The 21,324-nt window shown below is 49.9% G+C and overlaps 2 protein-coding genes across 5 annotated transcripts in view; one reads left to right on the top strand and one right to left on the bottom strand.

The window, feature by feature from the left end:
• Positions 1-1,581: 1,581 nt before the first annotated feature.
• On the top strand, positions 1,582-6,243 carry PTMA (prothymosin alpha). Of its 2 annotated transcripts, none has more exons than XM_070422384.1 (5): positions 1,582-1,827; positions 4,370-4,441; positions 4,642-4,738; positions 5,252-5,325; positions 5,496-6,243. In XM_070422384.1, the coding sequence occupies exons 1-5, from the start codon at positions 1,783-1,785 to the stop codon at positions 5,541-5,543; spliced, it is 336 nt and encodes a 111-aa protein (XP_070278485.1). In that variant the 5' UTR covers positions 1,582-1,782; the 3' UTR covers positions 5,544-6,243. The 2 variants fall into 2 exon arrangements, with proteins under 2 accessions (XP_070278485.1, XP_070278486.1); XM_070422385.1 differs by having other exon boundaries at positions 1,583-1,827; positions 4,645-4,738.
• A 10,919-nt stretch (positions 6,244-17,162) lies between these two features.
• The window catches only part of PDE6D (phosphodiesterase 6D), a 51,538-nt gene continuing 47,376 nt past the window's right edge, over positions 17,163-21,324 (bottom strand). For all 3 annotated transcript variants that reach the window (XM_070422386.1, XM_070422387.1, XM_070422388.1), the window contains 3 exons: positions 20,325-20,450; positions 19,506-19,611; positions 17,163-17,759 (listed from right to left, as the gene is read on the bottom strand). In XM_070422386.1, coding sequence (XP_070278487.1) covers positions 17,678-17,759; positions 19,506-19,611; positions 20,325-20,450 — 314 coding nt within the window. In that variant the 3' untranslated portion in view covers positions 17,163-17,677. The remainder of the gene's footprint in view (positions 17,760-19,505; positions 19,612-20,324; positions 20,451-21,324) is intronic.

Raw genomic sequence — 21,324 nt, forward strand, 5'->3', positions numbered from 1 at the left:
AGTAAACGGGTTTCGCGGTGGACATGGGGCCAGTTGGCCCCTGACCTAGGGAAACCGAGAAGGGAGACTCAGTCTCTCCTCCGCACCAGGCTTACAGCCCTGCAGGACTTGGCAACCGTCCCTCCTCCACGATCCCAGACTCCGGGTTTTCTCCATTCCCAAGTCGGCGGCCCCGAGAGACAGACAGTGGGACCCGCCAATGGAAGGACGCAAAGCGTCAACTTTGTGTTCGCCCGCCACTCTCAGCCAATGTGCGCTCGTTCCTCCGGAGTCCCGCCTTCCGTGTCGGGCGCCCCCTTCTGGCAACGCAGGGATGAACCCTGTCTGTCGCCATGTTGTGTGTGGCTGAGGTATTTTTCTGGAACATACTTGCACCTCTTCTAACCTTTCCTCCCACACAGCTGGTTTCTTAATTCGACAGCCAAGTGAGGTGGCGATAAAGAGGATGCAGCCTACGGTTTTCCGATCCTCTGCAAGGGTTGGGTCGACACGTCACGCTGCTCTCGCGGAGCCCAACGCCATTTTGAGTGTGGCGGCTTGATGGTTCCCTTCTCCGGGCTCCGCGTGGTCCTCTACAGGGCGCCCCAAACTTCAAGGAGTCCCCCAAGGATTAAACCAGCTGATCTAAGGGATGATTATTGCCCCCTTATACTCCCTCGCAGTCCATGTGTCCCTCGCAGCCCCTTAAGTGGGAGGGGAGACGGGGAGACTAGATGGCCGGGCTCTGGAGGGAAGCTCCCTGAGGCTGTCGCGACGGCAGTGACTGTCGGGGCAGGCGCTATCCAGAACCCTGGAGACCACGCTCGGGGGCTGCCCAGCTCGAGGTAGTAGCCCGCACCGGTCCTCCAGGCCCTTCGATGTATGAGACACCGAGTGTGTGTGCTTGGCATGGCGCCCGCTCGTCGGCTCTTTTAGGGGGTGCACGCAGGGGCAAGTGGTGGGTAAAGGTGGTGACATCTCCAAAGACTCGGGGCCCCGGGGACTGGGCAGAGGGGGTGAACAAAGTGAGAGTCGTGCGGGCAGCCCAGGTGCGCGGGTCTTGGCCTCGCAGCCCTCAACGCTTGTCTGGGACCGACGCCCCCTTGCACTGGAGCAATTCTTGGTCGAAGGCGCCCAGGCGTGTGGGGCAGGGATCTCTGCGGGCACTGCGCAGGCACCGCCCGGGGTGAGCGCAGCCCAGCACCCGGCCTTCCCCTCCCCCTCGCTGGCAGCCGTCGTACGCGCCTCCCCCTCCTTCCGCGGGGAGGGGTGGAGGGGGGCTGGGCGGGCAACTTTGCCGCGCTTTGGCTTTTGGCGTCGGCAGCCCCAGCAAAACAGCGGCGAGAGCGCGCGCCCTGAGCTCGCGCGCGCGAGCCCTTCCCCCGCGGCTTCGGCGCCGCTGAGACCCGGCAAACTCAGTCTCTGAATGACAGAGCGACCGGCGACTGCGCAGCTCCGGACGCACCAAGGCACTGCCGCTTTAAGCACGCTTGCCCATTGTTCAGATTGGAGCCAATGAACGAGCGCCCGCTCCCTGCGCCCAACCAATAGCATTTGGGTAAGGGAGGCCGGGCGCCGCCCACTAATCTATATTAAAGGTTCTGGCGCCGCGTGAGTTCCCCACTGGCTGCTCTGAAAAGCCATCTTTGCATTGTTCCTGTGGCTCCCTCTCCGTTCGCTGCAACCACCTCCGCCGCGCGCCTCCTCCACCGCCGCGGACTCCGGCAGCTTCTTCGCCAGAGTCCTCCAACTCTCGCTTTTTAAAAAAAAATCCGCTGCATAGGATCACCGGCGTGCCCCACCATGTCAGACACGGCCGTGGACACCAGCTCCGAGATCACCACCAAGGTGAGCTGGACGCCGCCCGCCCCTTCGGGGTCCGCGCGCTCTTGTCGCCGGAGCGGTGTTTGGCGCGCGGCGGTTGGGCTTTCCCGAACCCGCTGTTGCGCTCTCCCGCGGAGAGCTCGGCCTAGGCCCTCGAGGCAGCCCACTCTTTGTGTGTGCGGGGGAGGGGGCGGGAAGTGCTGCGGGCAGACGTGATGCCGGTCGTGGAGTGGGCCGGGCACCCTCGGAGCCTCGGGGAGGGCGGGAGCGGAGGCTGAGGGGCTTGAGGAAAGACGGCTCCTCGGCTCTGGAAACTTGCTCGACTCTCCTGAGCGGTGGCGGGAGGAGAGGGGCCCAGCGAGGGGGTCGTCGGCCCGGCGGGCGCACGGAAATAACTTTGAAACTCCACAGTGCGTTTGGAATCGGAAGTGTTGGGGGGGCGCGTATGCGGGCTGGCTGCGGGAAGTGGCAGCTCCGCGGTGAGCACCCGCCGGCGGCGCTGCTCTTTGTTTGGCGTTAGGTCGCCTCGTTTCGCGCCTTGCAGCGGGTCCGAGGCTTATCTGCGCAGAGCTCTGATAAGTGGAGTGGGCGGCGGGCCGCCCGCGACGTCAGTTCTCTCCGCGGAGATGTTTAAGGGCTCATCCTTCCTAGGTGTTGGGAGGCGGGGGTGGGCGTCCCCCCGGGGGCAGCATGCCGGGAGCAGCCGCCCAGCGTTAGTGCACCAGCGGAGCCGGGCTTGGCGGGGGAGAGCCCACGCGCCGGAGGGAGGAAACGGAAAGTGAAGGAGCGGCGCCCCGGGGCGACGCTGGGCGCCCCCCGCGGCTGCCGGGAAAGACCGTGCGCGCAGCTCCTCCCGGGGCGAGGCGGACGAACAAAGCTGCGACCGCAGGTAGCCCGCTGTGGGGTCGGGCCGGGCGCCAGGGTAGTCGGGGTCCTGTGCTGCGGTTCATTGCCGCCCTCGGTTTTGAGGTCCTGCGTGTTTGGCGCAGCCGGGCTTCTGCGCGCTGCGTCGGTCCCATTGCCGGCCCGGGAGTGTCTCCGCCGTCGGCGGGAGCGCGACACTTTAAAGCGGACCAGCTTTTTTAGCGGCTCTTGGCCTCGTCTCTTACGGTCACGAGTCACCTTGGCGTCTCCTTAACCCTAGTGCCCCTGGCGTCACCTCTGGCGCTCTCCCAGGGGCGACTCTCCCGGCAGACCCGGGCTTGCGACCGGCTTTCTGAAGAGGCTCCCTCCGACCCGCTCTGGGCACAGCCAGAGTCTAGTTTAGATGGGAAGATTGTCCCTCCCCCGTGGGGGCGTCCGCGCTTGCTTTCCTCCAGGGTGATTTCCCACTAGAGGCAATAAATAGCCGAGTGGAGCGCGTCCCCGACGGCCTAGGGGCTGCGATACCGAAAAAGCCCGGCAGACTTAGGGGCGGCCTCCCGCGGGACTTTGCCCGCCAAATTCAGAGGCGCACAACCCCGCGTATCTAGGACTGCGGGGTTGGGGGTGTTGCGCAGGCGTCCGGAGCCCGGAAAGACTGGTGCGCACCCCAAGTGCTCGGCGGGGCCAGCGCAGCCCGCCGGCTACGCGTCTCCAGGGTCAGGGGCACACTCGGCGGCCGCGGGCCACGTGCTCTGCGCGCGCGGTGCGTGCAGAGCCCGCGCGCAAAGCTCGCCGGGCGGGGGCTGTGCGCCTGCGCAGTGCGGCCTCCCCGCCCCCACTCGTTCCCTAGGGCTTCAGCCGCCAGGGGGCGGGAGTGGGCAGCGCCCAGTCGGGTCGGAGTTGGGCGGGCCGGGGCAAACCGGGCCGACAGGTGCCCCGAGGCTGCTTTCTGGACGGCGCCCGGGGCAGCTCGATGCCTGTCTGTTGGCGGCTGGCCCAGCCGCACTATATGGAAAAAATTACGGGGCTTCAGGGCGTCCGCAGCGGCACTGCCCTTTGGAATGCCGGCCGTCTCGGCTCCCTGAGGTGCGCGGGAGGGCTGGAGGCGCTTGGGGCCTAGGCACTGGTTCCTTAGCCCGAACCCGTTTCCAGACCGCGATCTGCAGCCCCCTGGGAGAGCTGTTAGATATGGGAGGTTGGTGGAATTTGGGTTTTTTCAAAGGCCTGAGCTTGCCAGGTCCTAGACTGGTGGGCTTGGGGCTGGAGCTCTGCTGCGAGGACTCTGGCTGGTGAGGCGCTTCCCCAGTTCTGGCTTGTTGGCTCCTTCCCTTCCTGGGCTAGTCCGCCTACAGGAACTCCCGAAGTGGTAGGGTCCTCCCTCTGCCTATTTATGGCGCATACCTTCTGCCTTCCCAGAAGGACTTGAGGCGGAGCTTCCTCTGCTTGGAAACAAGTCCGATGGGTTCGTGTGAGAGTTCCCCGGCTCGTCAGACGGGTTTGGGGCTGTGGTGCCACATGGCCTTTTCTCAAGGGAAGGGCTGAAAAATCAGACAACCTGACCACAGACAGACACACTGTATCTTGTGGCCTTTCTTCCACTGGCTCCACGTGTTAAGTGTGGCACTTTTAACTTGGGGCATCTGATTAGCACTGTGTTATACCTGGAGTCCCTTAAAAGACTTTTCCTCCTTCCCTTTTGAAGGACTTAAAGGAGAAGAAGGAAGTTGTGGAGGAGACAGAGAATGGAAGAGATGCACCTGCGAATGGGAACGCTGTGAGTGTCCACCTTGCTCAATACCTCCTAGCTGCTCCTGGCCAAGACGTTCTCTTCCTGGGCTTAGTCCGGGTGGGGGAGGAGGCTGGGCAGTTCTGTGTCAAGGTCACCTGGTGGCTCTTCAGGGGTCTGAGGCTGTAGAAGTGTATTGGGCAGTGATGGTCTGTCCTAGGTAATAACCTGGTATGTTTTCTGTCGAGGAGAATGAGGAAAATGGGGAGCAGGAGGCTGACAATGAGGTAGATGAAGAAGAGGAAGAAGGAGGGGAGGAGGAGGAGGAGGAAGAGGAAGGTGATGGTGAGTAGCCTTGTCTGTCTCCTCCTTTGGGGGGCACCTTTCCCTGGCTTCTGTCACAGGGGGAGGAGTTGGCTCCCAGGGTGGGGGCCAGTGGACTACCTACAATTGGGTTTGTACCTGTGGAGTCAGGGCCTTCCTTGTTTTAGATTAAAGCTGTATCTCACACTGTCCCACCCGATGGAGAGTTCCTCCACCCACTGATCTGTGGGGTCTGGCCCCTCTAAGTGCAGCTGCTTGCACCTCTGGGTCCTCTTTCTCCCATCTGAAGACAAGTGCCTGCATGGGTGGTGTGGGTACCCCAGCTGCCCTGTTAGGCAGCAGAGACAGATCCAGGGACATTTACACCTGGCAAATCTGTTACTGGGAGATTCTTTAAGGAATGCAGTTCAGTTTTCCCTTTTTCCTGCTCCTTTCTCCCAAGTTCTGGGTCCCACTGGGTAGAAGGGAGCCAAGACCCTCCCTGGTTGGTTGATTCCTGAAGGGTTGTGGTTCACCTGGTGTTTGATTGTCCAGGTGAGGAAGAGGATGGAGATGAAGATGAGGAGGCTGAGGCAGCTACAGGCAAACGGGCAGCTGAAGATGATGAGGTGGGTTCTGACTTGAGGGATGGGGTGAGGGTGGGGGCTCAGTTGTATTTGGGGTGCTGGGTATTTCTGAGTTGCTTTAAAGGCTTCTGGGACTATCAGCAGGAGCTGAGGCAGTTGGTGGGTGGGCCCAGTGGGTTGGAGCGGACCTTAACAATATTTTTCCTGCTCAGGATGATGATGTTGACACCAAGAAGCAGAAGACCGATGAGGATGACTAGACAGCAAAAAAAGGAAAAGTTAAAGGCCTCCGTGACCTATTCACCCTCCACTTCCCGTCTCAGAATCTAAACGTGGTCACCTTCGAGTAGAGACTCCCGCCCACCTGCCTACCCACCCACCTCAGGCAGCGCCACCTGCAGATGACACGCACTCTCCACCACCCAACCAAAACCACAACGTGAATTTGCAACAGGGGAGGAAAAAAGAACCAAAACTTCCAAGGCCCTGCTCTGCTTTTTTTCTTAAAAGTACTTTAAAAAGGAAAATTTGTTTGTATTTTTTATTTACATTTTATATTTTTGTACATATTGTTAGGGGTCAGCCATTTTTAATGATCTTGGGATGACCAAACCAGCCTTTGGAGCATTCTCTGTCCTACTTCTGACTTTACTTGTGGTGTGACCATGTTCATTATAATCTCAAAGGAGAAAAAAAACCTTGTAAAAAAAGCAAAAACAACAACAAAAAAAACAATCTTATTCCGAGCATTCCAGTAACTTTTTGTGTATGTACTTAGCTGTACTATAAGTAGTTGGTTTGTATGAGATGGTTAAAAAGGCCAAAGATAAAAGGTTTCTTTTTTTCCCTTTTTTTGTCTATGAAATTGCTGTTTATTTTTTTTGGCCTGTTCGATGTATGTGTGAAACAATGTTGTCAACAATAAACAGGAATTTTATTTTGCTGAGTTGTTCTAACAAAGCTCTGTCTCAAGCCTGTTTCTTTCGGCTTTGGTTTCTTGAAAACTGGGGAGGGGCAAAGAGGTGGGAGATGATCTTGAACTCAGCTCCAGCTCTTGACTGGGTAGGGATAGAGGTTGAAGATTCCAGTTTGGGAGGAGACTGTTGTGTCCTTGGGGCACCATTGTCTGGTGCAGGGCACTGGAGTTAGGGGCTGAGGGGAGAGCTGCTTACCAGTTTTGTCTACTGGTTGTACCAAAAACCTTTTCCTGGGACCACATTATTGGATGCCAAGTGAACCTGTGTGCCCTGGAAGGTGTCTAGGGCCTCAGACTGGAGGCACAGGCCAGGCGTTTGGATGCACTCTACATGGGACAGCTGGCCTTCCCCTGCACAGGCCTCGGTGGATTAGGTTCTCTGCTGAGTGGCTCCCCCTGGTGGTGGTAGATGGCACCTTATCCCTTAGGACTTAATTTCCAGGGCAGTGATGCAGCCTTGTCCTCGTTCTGCAAGCTCTGGCTCCTGGAGAAACAAGTTCCTTGGTTAGTCTGGCAGGCCATCCTGCCCCTTGAGCATAGCTGAAGGTGATAGGTGGGCCAGTTTTGACCAACTGGAGGAAGTGTGGTGCAACCTCAAGTTCTAGACTTCAGAAAGGTGACGGTTAAGAGCCCACTAAGAACCTCTTGGGCCCGTTTCCTAGGCTGGGGTCCACAGGAGAGCTTTATAGGCAGGAGCCTCCTGCAATCTAGTCAGGGAGGTTTGACAACCCAGCTGTGGAGGTACAGGGAATGGGCTGAGGATGCCAAGGTGGAGGCTGCAGGACACCGCCAGATGACATCTAAATATGTGGATCCTGCTCTCAGCTGTGCCTCCTTTGTCTCTCCTGAATAGTCTTAAACACATCTCTGGTGTCTTGGGGTACAAGTGAGATACTTGTTTTGGGTGAAAAGGGATTAAGGGTAGGGGACACAGCACACCCCCTCCCCCCCCCTCACACACTCACCCCATAGCCTGGAGTGACTTTGTAGGGCTGGGTGTGGACAAAGATAGGTGGGGCTGAAAAGTCATGCACCCTCCCTACCCACCCTGCCCCTTCCAACACTGGCTATGTGGGGGTTCCTTTTCTCACCTTGGAGCTGACCGCTGTGGGGGCACACTGCTTTATCACAAGAGTCTCTGGGGCCCCAGCCCCTTCTAACAGGAGGAGACATTGTGGGGTATTTCATCCACACCTCACACCACTGGGGCCTGGGTTAAGGGCAGATGCTGGGAGGGAGAGAAGCAGGCACACATAAGACATCATCCAGGGCAGCGGTTCTCAACCTGTGGGTCGAGACCCCTTTGGGGGTTGAATGACCTTTTCACAGGGGTCGCCTAAGACCACCGGAAAACACATATATAATTACATATTGTTTTTGTGATTAATCACTATGCTTTAATTAGGTTCAATTTGTAACAATGAAATTGGGGGTCACCACAACATGAGGAACTGTATTAAAGGGTCACAGCATTAGGAAGGTTGAGAACCACTGATCTAGGGTAAAGAATCATGATTCAGGGATCAATTGGATGTTGGAGGCAGTTTTCATGGAGGATCCCCCAGGCTTTGGCCTGAGACCTTGAGCACAAAAAGGAGCCATTTACCACAGGGAAGGGGCCAGAGATGAAGGTCTGGAGGTCAGGAGAGAGACCTGGGCTGCACCAGAGTAACTGAGGCCTAGGTGTGAATAAGGCAAGCCAGGGCGAAGGCACAGCAAGAGGAGACCAGGCTCAAGTCACACACCAGGGGCCATACCAAGCTGGACACTGCCCCTCTGGGTAAAGTAAAACTCAGACCAGGACCCCCTCTTGCTCTTGCCTACCCTGTGCCTCACCTCCCTTGCTCACCAGCCAAATCAGCCTCTTGTGTCCACAGCAAGCTTGGTCCTCCCTTATAGCCTTTGCACTTGCTGTTCCTGCTACAGGCATGTCTGACTTCTTCTAGACTTCTCATGACTCGCTTCATGTTAGGTCTCAGTTCCAATGTTATCTTCCCAGACGCCTTCCCTGGTCCCCAGTCTAAGAAGGCCCTTCCCAGTTCTGGCCCTCTTTCGCAGAGCAGCTCTCACAGTGTGAGCTTATATATTTACCTGGTTGTGTGTTTTGGTCCACTGAGGTCAAGGGTCACTTCTTTAAAGGAAAAAAACATATATTTCAGAGAGGAAGGGAGAGAGAGATAGAAACCAGTGATGAGAGACAATCATTGATTGGCTGCCTCCTGCACGCCCCCACTGGGGATCAAGCCTGCAACCCAGGCATGTGCCCTGACCAGGAATCGAACCATGATCTCTTGGTTCATAGGTCAATGCTCAACCACTGAGCCACATGGCTGGGCCACTTTTTTTCTTTTTTAAATGTTTTTATTGATTTTAGACAGGAAGGGAGAGGGACAAAGAGATAGGAACATCAATGAGAAACATTGATTGGCTGCCTCTTGCACGCCCCCTACTGGGGATCCAGGCCCGCAACCTGGGCATGTGTCCTGACCAGGAATTGAACTGGTGACCTCTTGGTTCATTCAACCACTGGAGCCACTTTTGGGAACAACTGGCTCCTGACTTTTCAAGATGAGACTGGCCAGCTGGGCTAGGGGCCACTTCTATTCAACACTTTCTCCCCCACATGGTAAGTATTCTGTCCATTCCATTCATTTGTTCATTCATTCATTAGTTCGCATATATACCAGATGCCTTCTGTGCTAGACACATAGGCTCCAGAGATATAGAAAAGAACAAGAGAAACAAGCCCCCTCATCCTGACATGGCTGGTGGGACACCATGCATGACCCATTCCACACCTGTCTCCACCACATTTGTGGTTTCTGCCGGATGCCCGAATTCTGGGAAGGCCTCACCCTTCACAGGGACTAGAGCTTAGCTGTCCTCAGCGCGTCACTCAGGCCCCAGAATGCCCATTCCCCCATTGAATTGTTCCCAAACTGCTGCCAGGGTCAGGGTTAGATAAAGTCTTTGTAGGAGGGACCTTCTGACCCTGTGTGACCGACCATCTTACACCTCTGCACAGGCTGGGCTGCTGACTTTCAAGGTAAGACTGACCAGCTGCTCTCTGTCCTGCTACCCAGGACAGCACAGTCTTGCTGATGTTCCCAAAGCCTGGAGCCCAGGGGGACCTTAAGGCAGAAGAAGCGGGTTAGGAAGGCCACTTAGGCAACGTGAAGGGTTGGGGTCAGGTCTAACCCACCTCCCTCAGGCTGCGGCCCTGCTCTGCTCAGAGCTACTACTCTCCAACTCCCCGGAAAAGAGGTGAGAAGCTGCCCCATACACAGACATGGCAGTTAATATGGGGCAAGTAACTGAACCTTACTTAGTCTTCATCTGTTCCTCTGCACAATGAGAACAATAGCATGAGACATGAGTCAGGGTCCAGGGCTGCCTCTCTTGGGGTCCTACATCTGCACTGAGCTCCCTGCTATACCCTTTGTCCAAGCATCCCTTCACTCCACCAAAAGTTTGACCTGGAATAGCCCTTGATGACTCCAGCAGAACCCACTTTCCTCTTATCCTGAGCCTGGCACATCACATGCCTGGGAGCCTATCCTCAGGGTCCAGGGTCACCTTCGTCCTACCTACTTCCAAAGTCTACTACAGCAAGGACAGATTGGAAGATTCGTGAGAGATGGGCGCCCTCTGGTGGCCACAGAGGAACTGCAGGGGGCTCCCCTGAGTTCTGCTCAGTCCAGGAAAAAACCCTTCAGTGGACCCTGGGCCCAGGGGCAGCTCACCCACCCGCCACCGCCCCACAACAAGATCTTCCTCCATCTCTGTTGCTGGAACCTCAGTCAGACATGACAGCCAGTGGTCATTTCCCAAGCCTTCCTGGGCAGCTGAGGGTTCAATAAGGGACTATCCTTTTTCTAGGAGACCCCAGGCCTCCTCAGAGCTGAGGCCACAGTTGGCTCCTCCAAGGTCACCGGCCATCTCTGGGTTTTACTCCCTGGGCTCCTCTTGTTTAGCTCCATTAAATTGCTTGCTGTGTAAAGCACCGTCCTCAGGAAGGCCCACCTGTTAGTCATTTCAGGGCCCTGTTGTAGGACTCCTCACAGTGGCCGCTGTTCTGATACAGCTGCAGGCCCCTAGGCTGCTTGGAATTGGGGTTTGGCTTTGGTGGCCAGAGGCACCTAGCTGCACTCCCTGGCATTCTCTGAGCTTCCTGCCAGGCTACCCCAGGTCTGAGAGCCAGGATCTGGTGTCACCTCTCCTCCGCTGTCAGCGCTGGCACAGGGTCCAAAGGCCTCCTATATCTTAGTCTTCCCCAAGGCCCCGATGCCCCACCTGCTTCTGCCAGCATCTGCTGTGGCCTTCAGTGTTCTGGACGCAGGCCACTCCATGGTCCCTTCCTGGTGGAAGCTGCTTCATGGGGATGGAAACCCTGGTCCCAGCTTTACTCAGGGCACTCCAATTTTGCATGTGGCTGCTTATCTCCTCCCCACCCCCGGCTTTCAAACCCAAGACTAGGCCAGCCAGGGAAGGGGCAAGGTTGTCCCCAGGCCCTTCCCTCCAGGGACCTCAGCCTATGCTCACAGAGTCTGATCTGATATCAGAGGTGATGGAAGCTCAAATTAGGAAACATTCTAAGACCACCTGGGGCATTGACCTTAGGTACTGGGTGAATGGTATGCATTATTCATGGAGAAAGCCTAGCATTCTGAATTGAATTCTGTGAATGGACCCAGCTTGGAGGGTGCGTGTGGTCATGGGCTTTCTGTCAAGTCTGCTGCCTGTAGCAACAAGAAGTGCCAAGTGGTCACTTGAAACAACCTCATTTCACATGCATCCATGCATCCTTGCAGGAAAGAGCTGCTGGTGAGGATTCCAGAAGGTACCAGGAGACAGCTGTTGTTTTTGACACCAGCAGCCATCTCTTCACCCTGCTTTGGCAATAATCCCCTGAAAGAGTATGCAGTTTTCCTTCAGGAGAACTTCCCCTCCCCGACTCTCAATCAAAATGGAGAGGAGGGCAGAACATGTGACTTGGTCCTGGCCAATCAATGCCCTGAGGCCACCTGGCCATACTACTGATTGGATTGAAGTTGACACGTGACATAGTTGATCCAGTAAGAGTGAGCCCTGGGATTTTTTTTAAAAACATTTATTTTTTTAATCCTCATCCAAGGACATATTCGTTGAGAGAGGGGAAGGGAGAGAAAGGAGGGGAGAGAAACATTGATGTGCGAGAAACATGGATTGGTTGCCTTCTGCATGCACCCTTATTGGGGCTGGGGATGGAACCTGCAACTTAGGTATGTGCCCTGACTGGGGATTTTGGTGTACAGAACTATGCTCCTACCAACTGAGCCACTCTGGCCAGGGCCACCCTAGGATTTTTTATTGAGTTTCTTTGAAGGGGGGAAACATTTTTGTCTCTTTTGGAGACTTGACTTTAGGCAGCTGAGAGGCTGAGGCTGCAGCCCACACAGATAGGGAGCAGAGTTGAGTTATGAGGTTTTCTGTTGTCTATAACTGAGTTATATCAGTAAACAGGAGAACACAGGGCTCCAGGTTTCAAGGTCAACCAGGCCTCTGTGAACAAAGACAGCTTGAAGGAGATGTGCACAGAAGTGTGGGGGATCTCTTCTGTGGTGTGGTCTCCAGGTTGAAACAGAGAGGTGAATCGGCCTCAGAAGGGGTTGTGATGCTCATGGTCCATCTCTCGACAGAATCAAAGATTTCTGCTTGAATCATTCCCATCTGGGTTGGGGGGAATGGCCCAGGCTCATCGAGCCGCCTACCATCATCCTTCTTTTCCAGCCCTCAGTGATAGTTGGTCTTCTGACCTCTCAGGGACACACTGAATTTCCAGTGTTTCCACCCACGCCTCATAGTCAAACAGTCCCACTGAACTAAATTGCTCTGTGAAGTCCTGGATAAGGGATGAGACCCCCATCTTCATGAAGCCTGGCACCTCCTAACTCTCTCTGCCTGAAGATATGCCTAAGAGGTGAGATCCATCCTGTGTGGAATAGTGCTAGGGTAAGCAATGTTAAAAGGGCTTTCTTTCTGTAGAACTCACTGGGTTTTTAACATACCAAGGAGTCTCCAAGAGGAAGGTTTAACATGCAGCTTGTCCCAAATTTATTTATTTATTAAATATATATTTTTATTGATTTCAGAGAGGAAGGGAAAGGGAGAGAGAGATAGAAACATCAATGATGAGAGAGAATCATTGATTGGCTGCCCCCTGCACGCCCCCTGCTGGGGATTGAGCCAACAATCTGAGCATGTGCCCTTGACCGGAATTGAACCTGGGACCCTTCAGACTGCAGGCTGATGCTCTATCCACTGAGCCAAACCAGCTAGGGCTGTCCCAAATTTAGTTTACTTTTTTTTTTCTTTTCAGAAAGCCTTATATTGAAGGATACTAGTGCCCAGAAAAAAGCTGATCTGGCACAAGGAGCCTCACCAGGGTTCAGGGGATTTCCATTTCCTGAACTAAACAGATGATGGGAAAGGATTTCTCTGGGAATTGCTCTTAGAACACTGCCTGGGACTCATGCAGGCTTCCTCAGCTGCATGTGGTTTGGGGCTTTGTGCTCATGGTGGTGTCCCTTGTCAACACACCCCAGGAGATGACCTGTATCAGTAGGTGGGGGAACAGCAAAGGGTGGAAACTGGTACAAATTTTTCTGGAATAACCCTATATATCAAGATCCAAAAAAATATGCACATACATTTTTGACCTAGAAATTCATCTGCAACTCATTCTAGGAAAACTTCTACCCTTCCCATATAATTATTCTCTGAGTCCTTCTCTCCAATATCCTCAAAATGTCCCAAGTCCTACTCCTGTGGTTTCCAATGGAGCCTGGGGCTGTGGCCTGCTGGACAGTGATGCTAGGTAGTCACCTAGTCTTGAGTGCTGAGGAAGGATGGGTTCCAGTCCCTTGGGAGAGGTGACAGTGGGTTCTACATTCTTATCTTTTGTCAACATTGTCCCTAGGGAGCTTTGAAGCTTCTCTACTAGTCAACCTCTCCTAAGCATCTCTCCCAGGAACCACTCATTCCTTTCTTTGGAGAATCCATTTTAAAAATATAACATGGACCTTTTCCTGACCTTGGCAGCAAATGGGCCCCATTATTATGTGGGTGGGCTTTTTATTAATTTCCTGCTCTGCTTAAGGGTCTGCCAAAATCACACACATGGCCTGGCCAGTTTGTGTGGCTCAGTGGTTGAGCATCAACCTATGAACTAGGAGGTCACTGTTTTGTTCTAGGTCGGGCACATACCTGGGTTGTGGGCTCGATCACCAGTGTGGGGCGTGCAGGAGGCAGCCAATCAATGATTCTCTCTCATGATTGATGTTTCTCTTTCTCCCTCTCCCTTCCTCTCTGAAATCCATACAAATATACTAGTATTTTTAAAAAATCACAAACATGAACATTTTTTAGAAGTGGCATTTCCAGTGGCTGCAGGCCTCCCCAGAGAAGCCAAGGAGGTGCCTGTGGGCAGAGGCATGGTTTTCCTCAGTGAGATTGTTTGCTTCCTCCCAAACCCACAGCTAAGGTCCCAGAATTCTGTGCCATATGATATCATTTGGGCCTGGGAAGGTTTGAGGATCACTATGGACATAAAACCATTTCAATATAATAAAATGTCTACTTTAAAAAATATATATATATATTTTTATTGATTTCAGAGAGGGAGAGAGACAAACATTAATGATGAGAGAGAATCATTGATCAGCTGCCTCGGATCGAGCTGGCAACTTGGGCATGTGCCCTGACCAAGAATCAAACCGTGACCTCCTGGTTCATAGGTCAAAGCTCAATCACTGAGCCATGCCGGCCGGGCTAAAATGTCTACTTTTTTTAAAATTAAATATATTTTATTGATTTTTTACAGAGAGGAAGGGAGAGGGATAGAGAGTTAGAAACATCGATGAGAGAGAAACATCGATCAGCCGCCACCTGCACACCTCCCACTGGGGATGAGCCCGCTACCAAGGTACATGCCCTTGACCGGAATCGAACCTGGGACCCTTCAGTCTGCAGGCCGACACTCTATCCACTGAGCCAAACTGATTAGGGCTAAAATGTCTACTTTTAAGTGAATGTAAGCCCTCCAGGAAAACTGTTTTTGACCTTAGCCTAATTGTACCAAATGAACTGTAGCTTGTTGCTGAATATAAGCCAATTAAAAGTTGGCAGACATCTGCTGGAAGAGATGATTTGGATTCCAGTCCTTACCCAGGGTTGGGCCACGAGTAAAGGATATGTAGAGCCAACAATACACCATGGAAAAAAATAAGTGACCATTGTCAACCTCTGTAACAACATAAAACAGTAAAATAAAATTCTAAGTTCTCTAACTAGTTAGACTGAGCATGTAGAGTGCCATTATATAGGGGTACCCCATGTACTATAAAATATTCATATAGCATATTGTTTAGCTCGAGTGTACATATGTTAGCCTAAAATGAAAGTAATGCTTGTTATACAAATTAAAAATTCAAGTGGTAATAATTTTGCTTTTCCTCTTATAATTGAGAAGAGCTATTTGGGGGTGATTTGAATAAATCAAGTCACTTAAAAGCTGTTCTAAAAAATCTGAGTAAATGTCTTCTTTTTCTTTAAATATACTTCCTATAATAAGTACAAGAATTCAAAAGTATTCCGTAAACCAAGAGCTGCCTAGAGGTCAGAAGTGGGTAGACAATACCTGTTGGCCAGAATGGTGATGTATGTTTCTAACTCCCTGAAAGGCATATTTTAAAACCAAGGGCTTACCAGAGGTCCCCAAACATTCTCTGCTCACTATAACCTTAGTGTCTCAGTAATTTTTCACTTACATTATTTAGGCAAAAAAACCCCCACCAAACTAATAATTCCCTTTATTAAATAGTTAGGTTCAAATGACTTCAGTCCTAACAGTGGCTGCTATATTATTTTTTGGAAGAAAAAGCCATATAAATTGAGAGAAAAAATATTTTTATTTCATTTATAATCACAATAACTCCTAATGGGTGTGCCTGTGGGCACGGCACAGTTTCTTAATCCTTGGAATCAGACTGGACACCACCATCCTTATTTTCTAGTCACATTATTTTTGAAGGGTAGTAGTTGCTTCTTATCACCAAAACCTTCAATAACCTGGTTTACCAAAGATACCTCATTAAAAAAGAATGTAGTGTGTTCTACTGTTGAAACTGAACTATCTTGAGCTAATAGTTTGAGCAATATATGACAGATGTCCTGTATCACTGTATTTCCTTTGAAAATTAAAAGATCCTGCAGCACCTCTGTGAGTTTGCTGCAGAGCTACAGGGTGCCTTCGTGTACAGTTTGGGAACCAAATGTATTCACCAAATTTCTGCTTTTCACTCCACTCCATTTTGCCCCTCAGTTTATTAAAAGCTACAGTCAAAGCTGCTCAGTTTCAGACCAAATAAAAGCACCAAAAAGAACTGCAAAGCCAGATGATGTCTTCACATTTTAACAGGGCACTTTGAAAGCCACAAAACAACAACCAGGTCACTAAGCCAGAAGTCCTACAAATAAACTTGGTAATACAAAGGGGATTGACTGTCAGATGCACATCTTGGGGCTCTCTCTGGTTGTGAAGGATAAATCAGAAGGGGAGGCAAGGCCATCAACTGGACCAGCCTGATGTTATAGGAACTGCGGAGGGGGGAAGGGGTAAAGACGACAATGGGGGACATGTTTAGGAAGAAAAGTCAATAGGCCTGGACCACTATGTTGTGGGACAGCTCATCCTTCCCCACTAACTTTCTGAAGTTCTCATCTTTCCCCCACACCTGGGCAGATATTTCTACCCACCCCTCCCACCCATGGCTGGGGGTGGAGAACAAGGATGTCATCTTTTTGTCCTGCATCCTCCTCATTTCTCCTCTCCATCCTACACCAGGCTGGAAGGGGCAGGCTTCCCTTTGATAATTAAAAATTAGCTTTTAAAGACAACAGATCTACTGTGAGGGACAGAACTGTCCCTGAATGATGGCAATAATATACTAAAAATGTACAGCTCCTCCCCTCCACCAATGCAAACAGCCCCGTCAGCAACAAAGCAGGGACTGGGAGCAGGGGCTATAGCCGAGGGCAGGTCTCTGGGTGTACTTACTACTGTGGGAACCCGAAAACTTTTAATTGTTGGTATATTTATTGATTGTTTTAATTTTCTTAGAGAGGAAGGGAGGGAGTGAGCAAGAAAGAAACATTGATTTGTTGTTCCAGTTACTTATGCATTCACTCGTTGATTCTTGTATGTGCCCTGACTGGGGATTGAACCTGCAACCTTGGCATATTGGGATGATGAGCTACCTGGCCAGGGACTAACTGTTGGTATTTTATAAAGGATAGTGGAGGCTACTGGTAGCTCAGAGGTAAGTTCCTAAAAAGGAACCCCTTTAAATGTTCTCTCTCACATCAGACTGGAAAGTACTGTAGATGTATAATCACTTCTCTCCCACATGAACTTCTCTGACAGATTTTTACGGCTCCCAGCATCCCAAGTGCTTCCCCAGTGTTCTCCAGTCAACTTCAGGAGGATCGTCACTCTGTAACTTATTCTCTCATTTAGGAATGAGTCGCTACCCTACCAACTTAGAACATCTACCCTTTCTGGAAACCTCTTCAACAAATGAACATTATAAAGAAATAGAAAAAGTTAAAAACAACAAACCAACAAGGACAGGTGCATGTATGCTGTGGAAGAGAACCACTAAATATAATGTCTAAAAGACAAGCATTAAGGTCATTGGTCTTGCTCAGGTACGTTTTATATTATTGGAAATCAGGAACTGAAGCACTCAGGAACCATAAGCTCTATCAGCTGGTCTCTGGAGTAAAACAGAATTGCGATCCTATGGTCTGATAAATGTCATATTTCTCATCATGGAGCCAAGTTTGTGTTCCAGAAAAAGGAGAGAAGAAAGCAGTGCCATGTTAAAGACTGTAGGAATATTTTAATTCATATTTCAATTCATTACATAATAATATCACAGTCTATTTTACAAGTTAAATGTATGAGAATGTATGAAATAGAAAAGGTAGGAAAAGACTAAATATGGGTCAAGAACATGAATTTTTCCAAAGCCAGGGGCCAAAAGAAGATGCGTGCCCTGTAGGACCCAAGGAGGAGGCAGGGAGGGTGACAGGAACAGCATTGGCTCCTGCACTGGCTCCTGGTGTGTGTTTGTCCCATGTTTACCCTGGGAAAGAGTCGAGGCATGCCCTCTGCCCTGGTCTGAGGTGGGGAGTTAGCCTGGTCAGTGGAAGATGGCAGCTTGAGTGCAGAGCTGGTCCCCTTGTGGCCGCAGGTGGGTTTTGTTGTAGAGGGAATTAGGGGTGGAAGTGTCAAAAATCAAATGTGTGGAGGAAAAAAGTAAACAGTTTCCTCTGTTCCCCCCAAAACCCAAATTCTTGAAATGCAATACATTCTTCTCAAACGTAGAAAAGTCTCACTCTGGACGTGCTTACGAGAAGATCGTCGTCAAAAAACTTTGTCTCTATGATAACATTCCCACTGTGAATAAGAAGAGACGGCAAAAGAGCGATGTGTTAGGCAACAGATTTCATTTCCAGAAAGTGATTTCAATCTGGGTTTGCTGGGCTCTGGACATATACCCACCTAGCACCTTGGCTTGGGGACATTCAAATCTGTGTCTACATGGGGTAGAAGTCTAATATGACATTTAACTTATGTGACTAGGTTTGTCTTCCTCAAGTTCAGAAATCAGAAGAGAGAGCATGTCATAATCCTTGGTACATTTCAGGCCCTTAGTAGAATGCTCTGCACACAGGGGTGCTTATAAATATACTGATTTTCTGATACACAGAGGTGGTGTCTTTCCCTACAACACTGCTGTGGGTTGGTCTGTCCTTCATCTGTTCTCCTCACTTCGGGTAATAGCATTCTGCTCTTCTTTTGGGGAACCACCCATCTCCAGTCCAAGGGTCCATCAAGTGGCTCCTCTCTCTCCTGGCAAAAGGGTGGACAAAGGATGTAATTTGGGCCAATCAGGCTCTTTCCCTTGAGCAGGATCCTTCCCTATGGCTGCTCCTTGAGGAAAACATCCACAGATTTTTGCCATCCTTCAAGCTGCCAGGAGCTCAGCCCTTTCTGTCATGTTAGCCAGGGTCAGTTTCTATGGATGGCAACAAAAGAACCCCAAATGATAGATCTGTGTTGGGAACCGAGTTAAGGGCAACAGAGGTACTGTTTTGGGGTTCTAAAAAGTAATATATGACTTCAATAACCTAAATATATTGTCAAAGACTTACTGGTTCTAGTACCTAAAAGAAATCAGGCCTGGCCAAGAAGTCAGATTATGGTTAATAAAATCTAAAAAATGCCCTTCTGCATACTACGCTGTATTTGCCCAGGGTAATTAATAGCCAGAAGATACATTTTTGCTGATAATTAATTATAAGATAGGTAAATAATTCAAGATCTGACTGGTTTATAGAATATAAAAATACCTACTGTTGTAATTAAAAAACTACTAAAGACTTATATATAACTTCTATTTACAAATTCAACATGGCTTTAGGGCCTGTTTAGAGAGATGATCCAACATTACACAATTACCTGTGTGAATAACTCATTACTAGGCACTTTACTAAAACCTTGAAAGACAAATATCTTTTCCTAAGATAAAATGGTGGGTGGGTAGTTATTGACAGTGTTTTTGGACAAAGGACAAAGTAATTATTATTTGAGTAGGAAGCACAGCTATTAAAATGGTAAGGTATAATGAAAAACTATAACCAAACATTATCCTCTAAAACAGAATTAGGACTTTACCAGATTCTGTTAAAGGCCATTCAAACAAAGTACAGAGTACCAGAAGTTTGGTAGTCAGGAAAGGGAAGAAATTAGCATGGATTTAATAGAATACAGATTACATGCCAGCTTCCTTCTATGTCATCTCACTTTATTCTCACTACACCTCTGTGAGAGAGAATTATTAATTCTATATTTAGAGAGAAGAATAAGGACCAGAGAGGTAAAACAGATTGTCCAAGATTACATAGTCAAGTTTAATCAGGAATTTAGTCTAAAGGTCTAAAGTTTTCTATCCTTTCCAATCCATCACGCTGCCTTTTTCACATGACAAAAGTCAGTACCTGTAAAGTCAGATACCCCTGGATACTCTTTTAGCCTCTTTTTAAAGTAGGTTGCCTGCCCACTGAACAGGACCATGAGTCCCACCTGCCTGGAATGCCTGCTTCTAGATACATCCACAATTCCTGCGGCCTGCTCACTCACGTTAGCACGCTGGCGGTCATCATCTGGGACTCGGGCGCTGCCTCTATCAGGGACTGCCAGGTGTTTGTGGAGTTCGGGATCACAAAGCCAAACTCGAAGGACCATTCTGTGGGAAGAAGGAAAATGGATCAGTGGACATCCCAGATAGAGTCTCAGGGCTCCTTGTCCCTCTCCTTTAGAGCGAGCCTCTTTTTTATCTTGAGAACCACCAATGAAACCTCCCAGGACAGAGGCATAAAAAGGACTCCCTTCGGCTGTCCTCTGAGCTACACCAGAGGCCTCGTCCCTATGCTCTGGAGTCTAAAGAACTAGGACCAGTGGGTGAATACAGTATAAGCAAAGTTGTCTTAGAAGTAAGGCTGGATGTAAATAAAAGTATAGAACAGAAGTATAGAATAGGCCTTTTCACTTGGAATGTTAGCTCTGGACACATATGTGCACTCTTATACTCATGGTGAAAACTCAATGCAGAGTGGCCCTGCCAGTCAAATCTGTGAGACTGTATGGAGAGCACTGTACCAGGCCCTAATCAGCAGCTTCCTTGTGACCGTGTTAAAATACCACCTCAGTGACAAAGCAGGCACCGATGCCTGGCCCAAACTGTCAGAAACCTTTTGTTAAGCTCAAAGCCCCTTATAGTGCCAGCTTTGTTTCTGTTTATTCTCACTGGGGGTCCCCAATCTTGCAGGGTGTAGGAATCCTGTCACAAACTGAATTGCAAAGTGAATGTTATTAAAGCAGTGTTTTACAGCTCATTGCGTCTTGCCTTTTGTCCCTGTCACCCTAAGCCTGGATTTCAGGCACGGAGCAGCAGAATACCTTCTAGGCATTGCCCTTTGAAGTAAACTTTTTGTTCCAGGCGGAATTTTTCCATTTGTTCTGCTGAAGAGAAGTTCAATTCTCGAGACACTGCCTTGCACTTGAGAATTTTCTTCGGAACACGGGCTGGTAAAGAAAAGGAAATATTGAAGCCATTCTAAATTAAAGCACATTACTATGGTGCTTCAAGTTTCTGGAAACTGATTTAGAGAGCCCATTTTCTATGTTAAATTTCAAAGAATGGCCGAAACCGGTTTGGCTCAGTGGATAGAGCGTCGGCCTGCGGACTGAGAGGTCCCAGGTTCGATTCCGGTCAAGGGCATGTACCTGGGTTGCGGGCATATCCCCGGTGGGGGATGTGCAAGAGGCAGCTGATTGATGTTTCTCACTCATCAATGTTTCTAACTCTATCTCTCTCCCTTCCTCTCTGTGAAAAATCAATAAAATATAAAAAAAAAAAAATTTCAAAGAATGCCTTAATAACAGAATTATACTTTTTAATTAAAGAGGTCCCCAATTGGTAAAGTGTATCTGACTGAAAGATTATCAAGGCACATCAGATTTAGTGCGTTTAACCATTTGAGCTGCTTGGTATTTCTCGACATAAAATAAAACAAGCACTATCACGCTGTTTGGGTCTTTTCGTACTCATTTAGAGAAAGCGCGGTTGCGCTGTTTGGGATTCTTTGACAGTGTTTTTTCAATACCCCCTGGGACTCAAACGAATTGTATGTTTTCTCGACATAAAATCTCAGCAGCGCGATTGCGCTGCTTGGGACTCAAACGGTTAAAGGCCTTACCTAGCTACTGTCATCAGGAAAGGGGCTGAAAGGGCACCTTCTCTCTACTCTGTTCTATTGGTTTTAAGCCCTTAGTTTTTCTTTTTATTTAAGGGAGATGAAAATGCAAATTTTATTTGGGGAAAAAAATTGAGTCTTAGTTTATATCTTTGGGTATATTCTAATGCTAAAATTTCAACACAAAGTGGGTTCTGGGAAGT

This window comes from Myotis yumanensis, unplaced genomic scaffold (assembly GCF_028538775.1).
Source record: "Myotis yumanensis isolate MYYU_CA2020_CCGP unplaced genomic scaffold, mMyoYum1.0.hap1 SCAF_8, whole genome shotgun sequence".
NCBI classification, from domain to species: Eukaryota; Metazoa; Chordata; class Mammalia; order Chiroptera; family Vespertilionidae; genus Myotis; species Myotis yumanensis.

Bases quoted from the DNA above. Each gene is read 5' to 3' on its own strand.
- PTMA (XM_070422384.1), top strand. From the start codon at position 1,783: ATGTCAGACACGGCCGTGGACACCAGCTCCGAGATCACCACCAAG. The intron at 1,828-4,369 runs GTGAGCTGGACG...TCCCTTTTGAAG, and splicing joins GCTCCGAGATCACCACCAAG to GACTTAAAGGAGAAGAAGGA. The intron at 4,442-4,641 runs GTGAGTGTCCAC...TTTTCTGTCGAG, and splicing joins CACCTGCGAATGGGAACGCT to GAGAATGAGGAAAATGGGGA.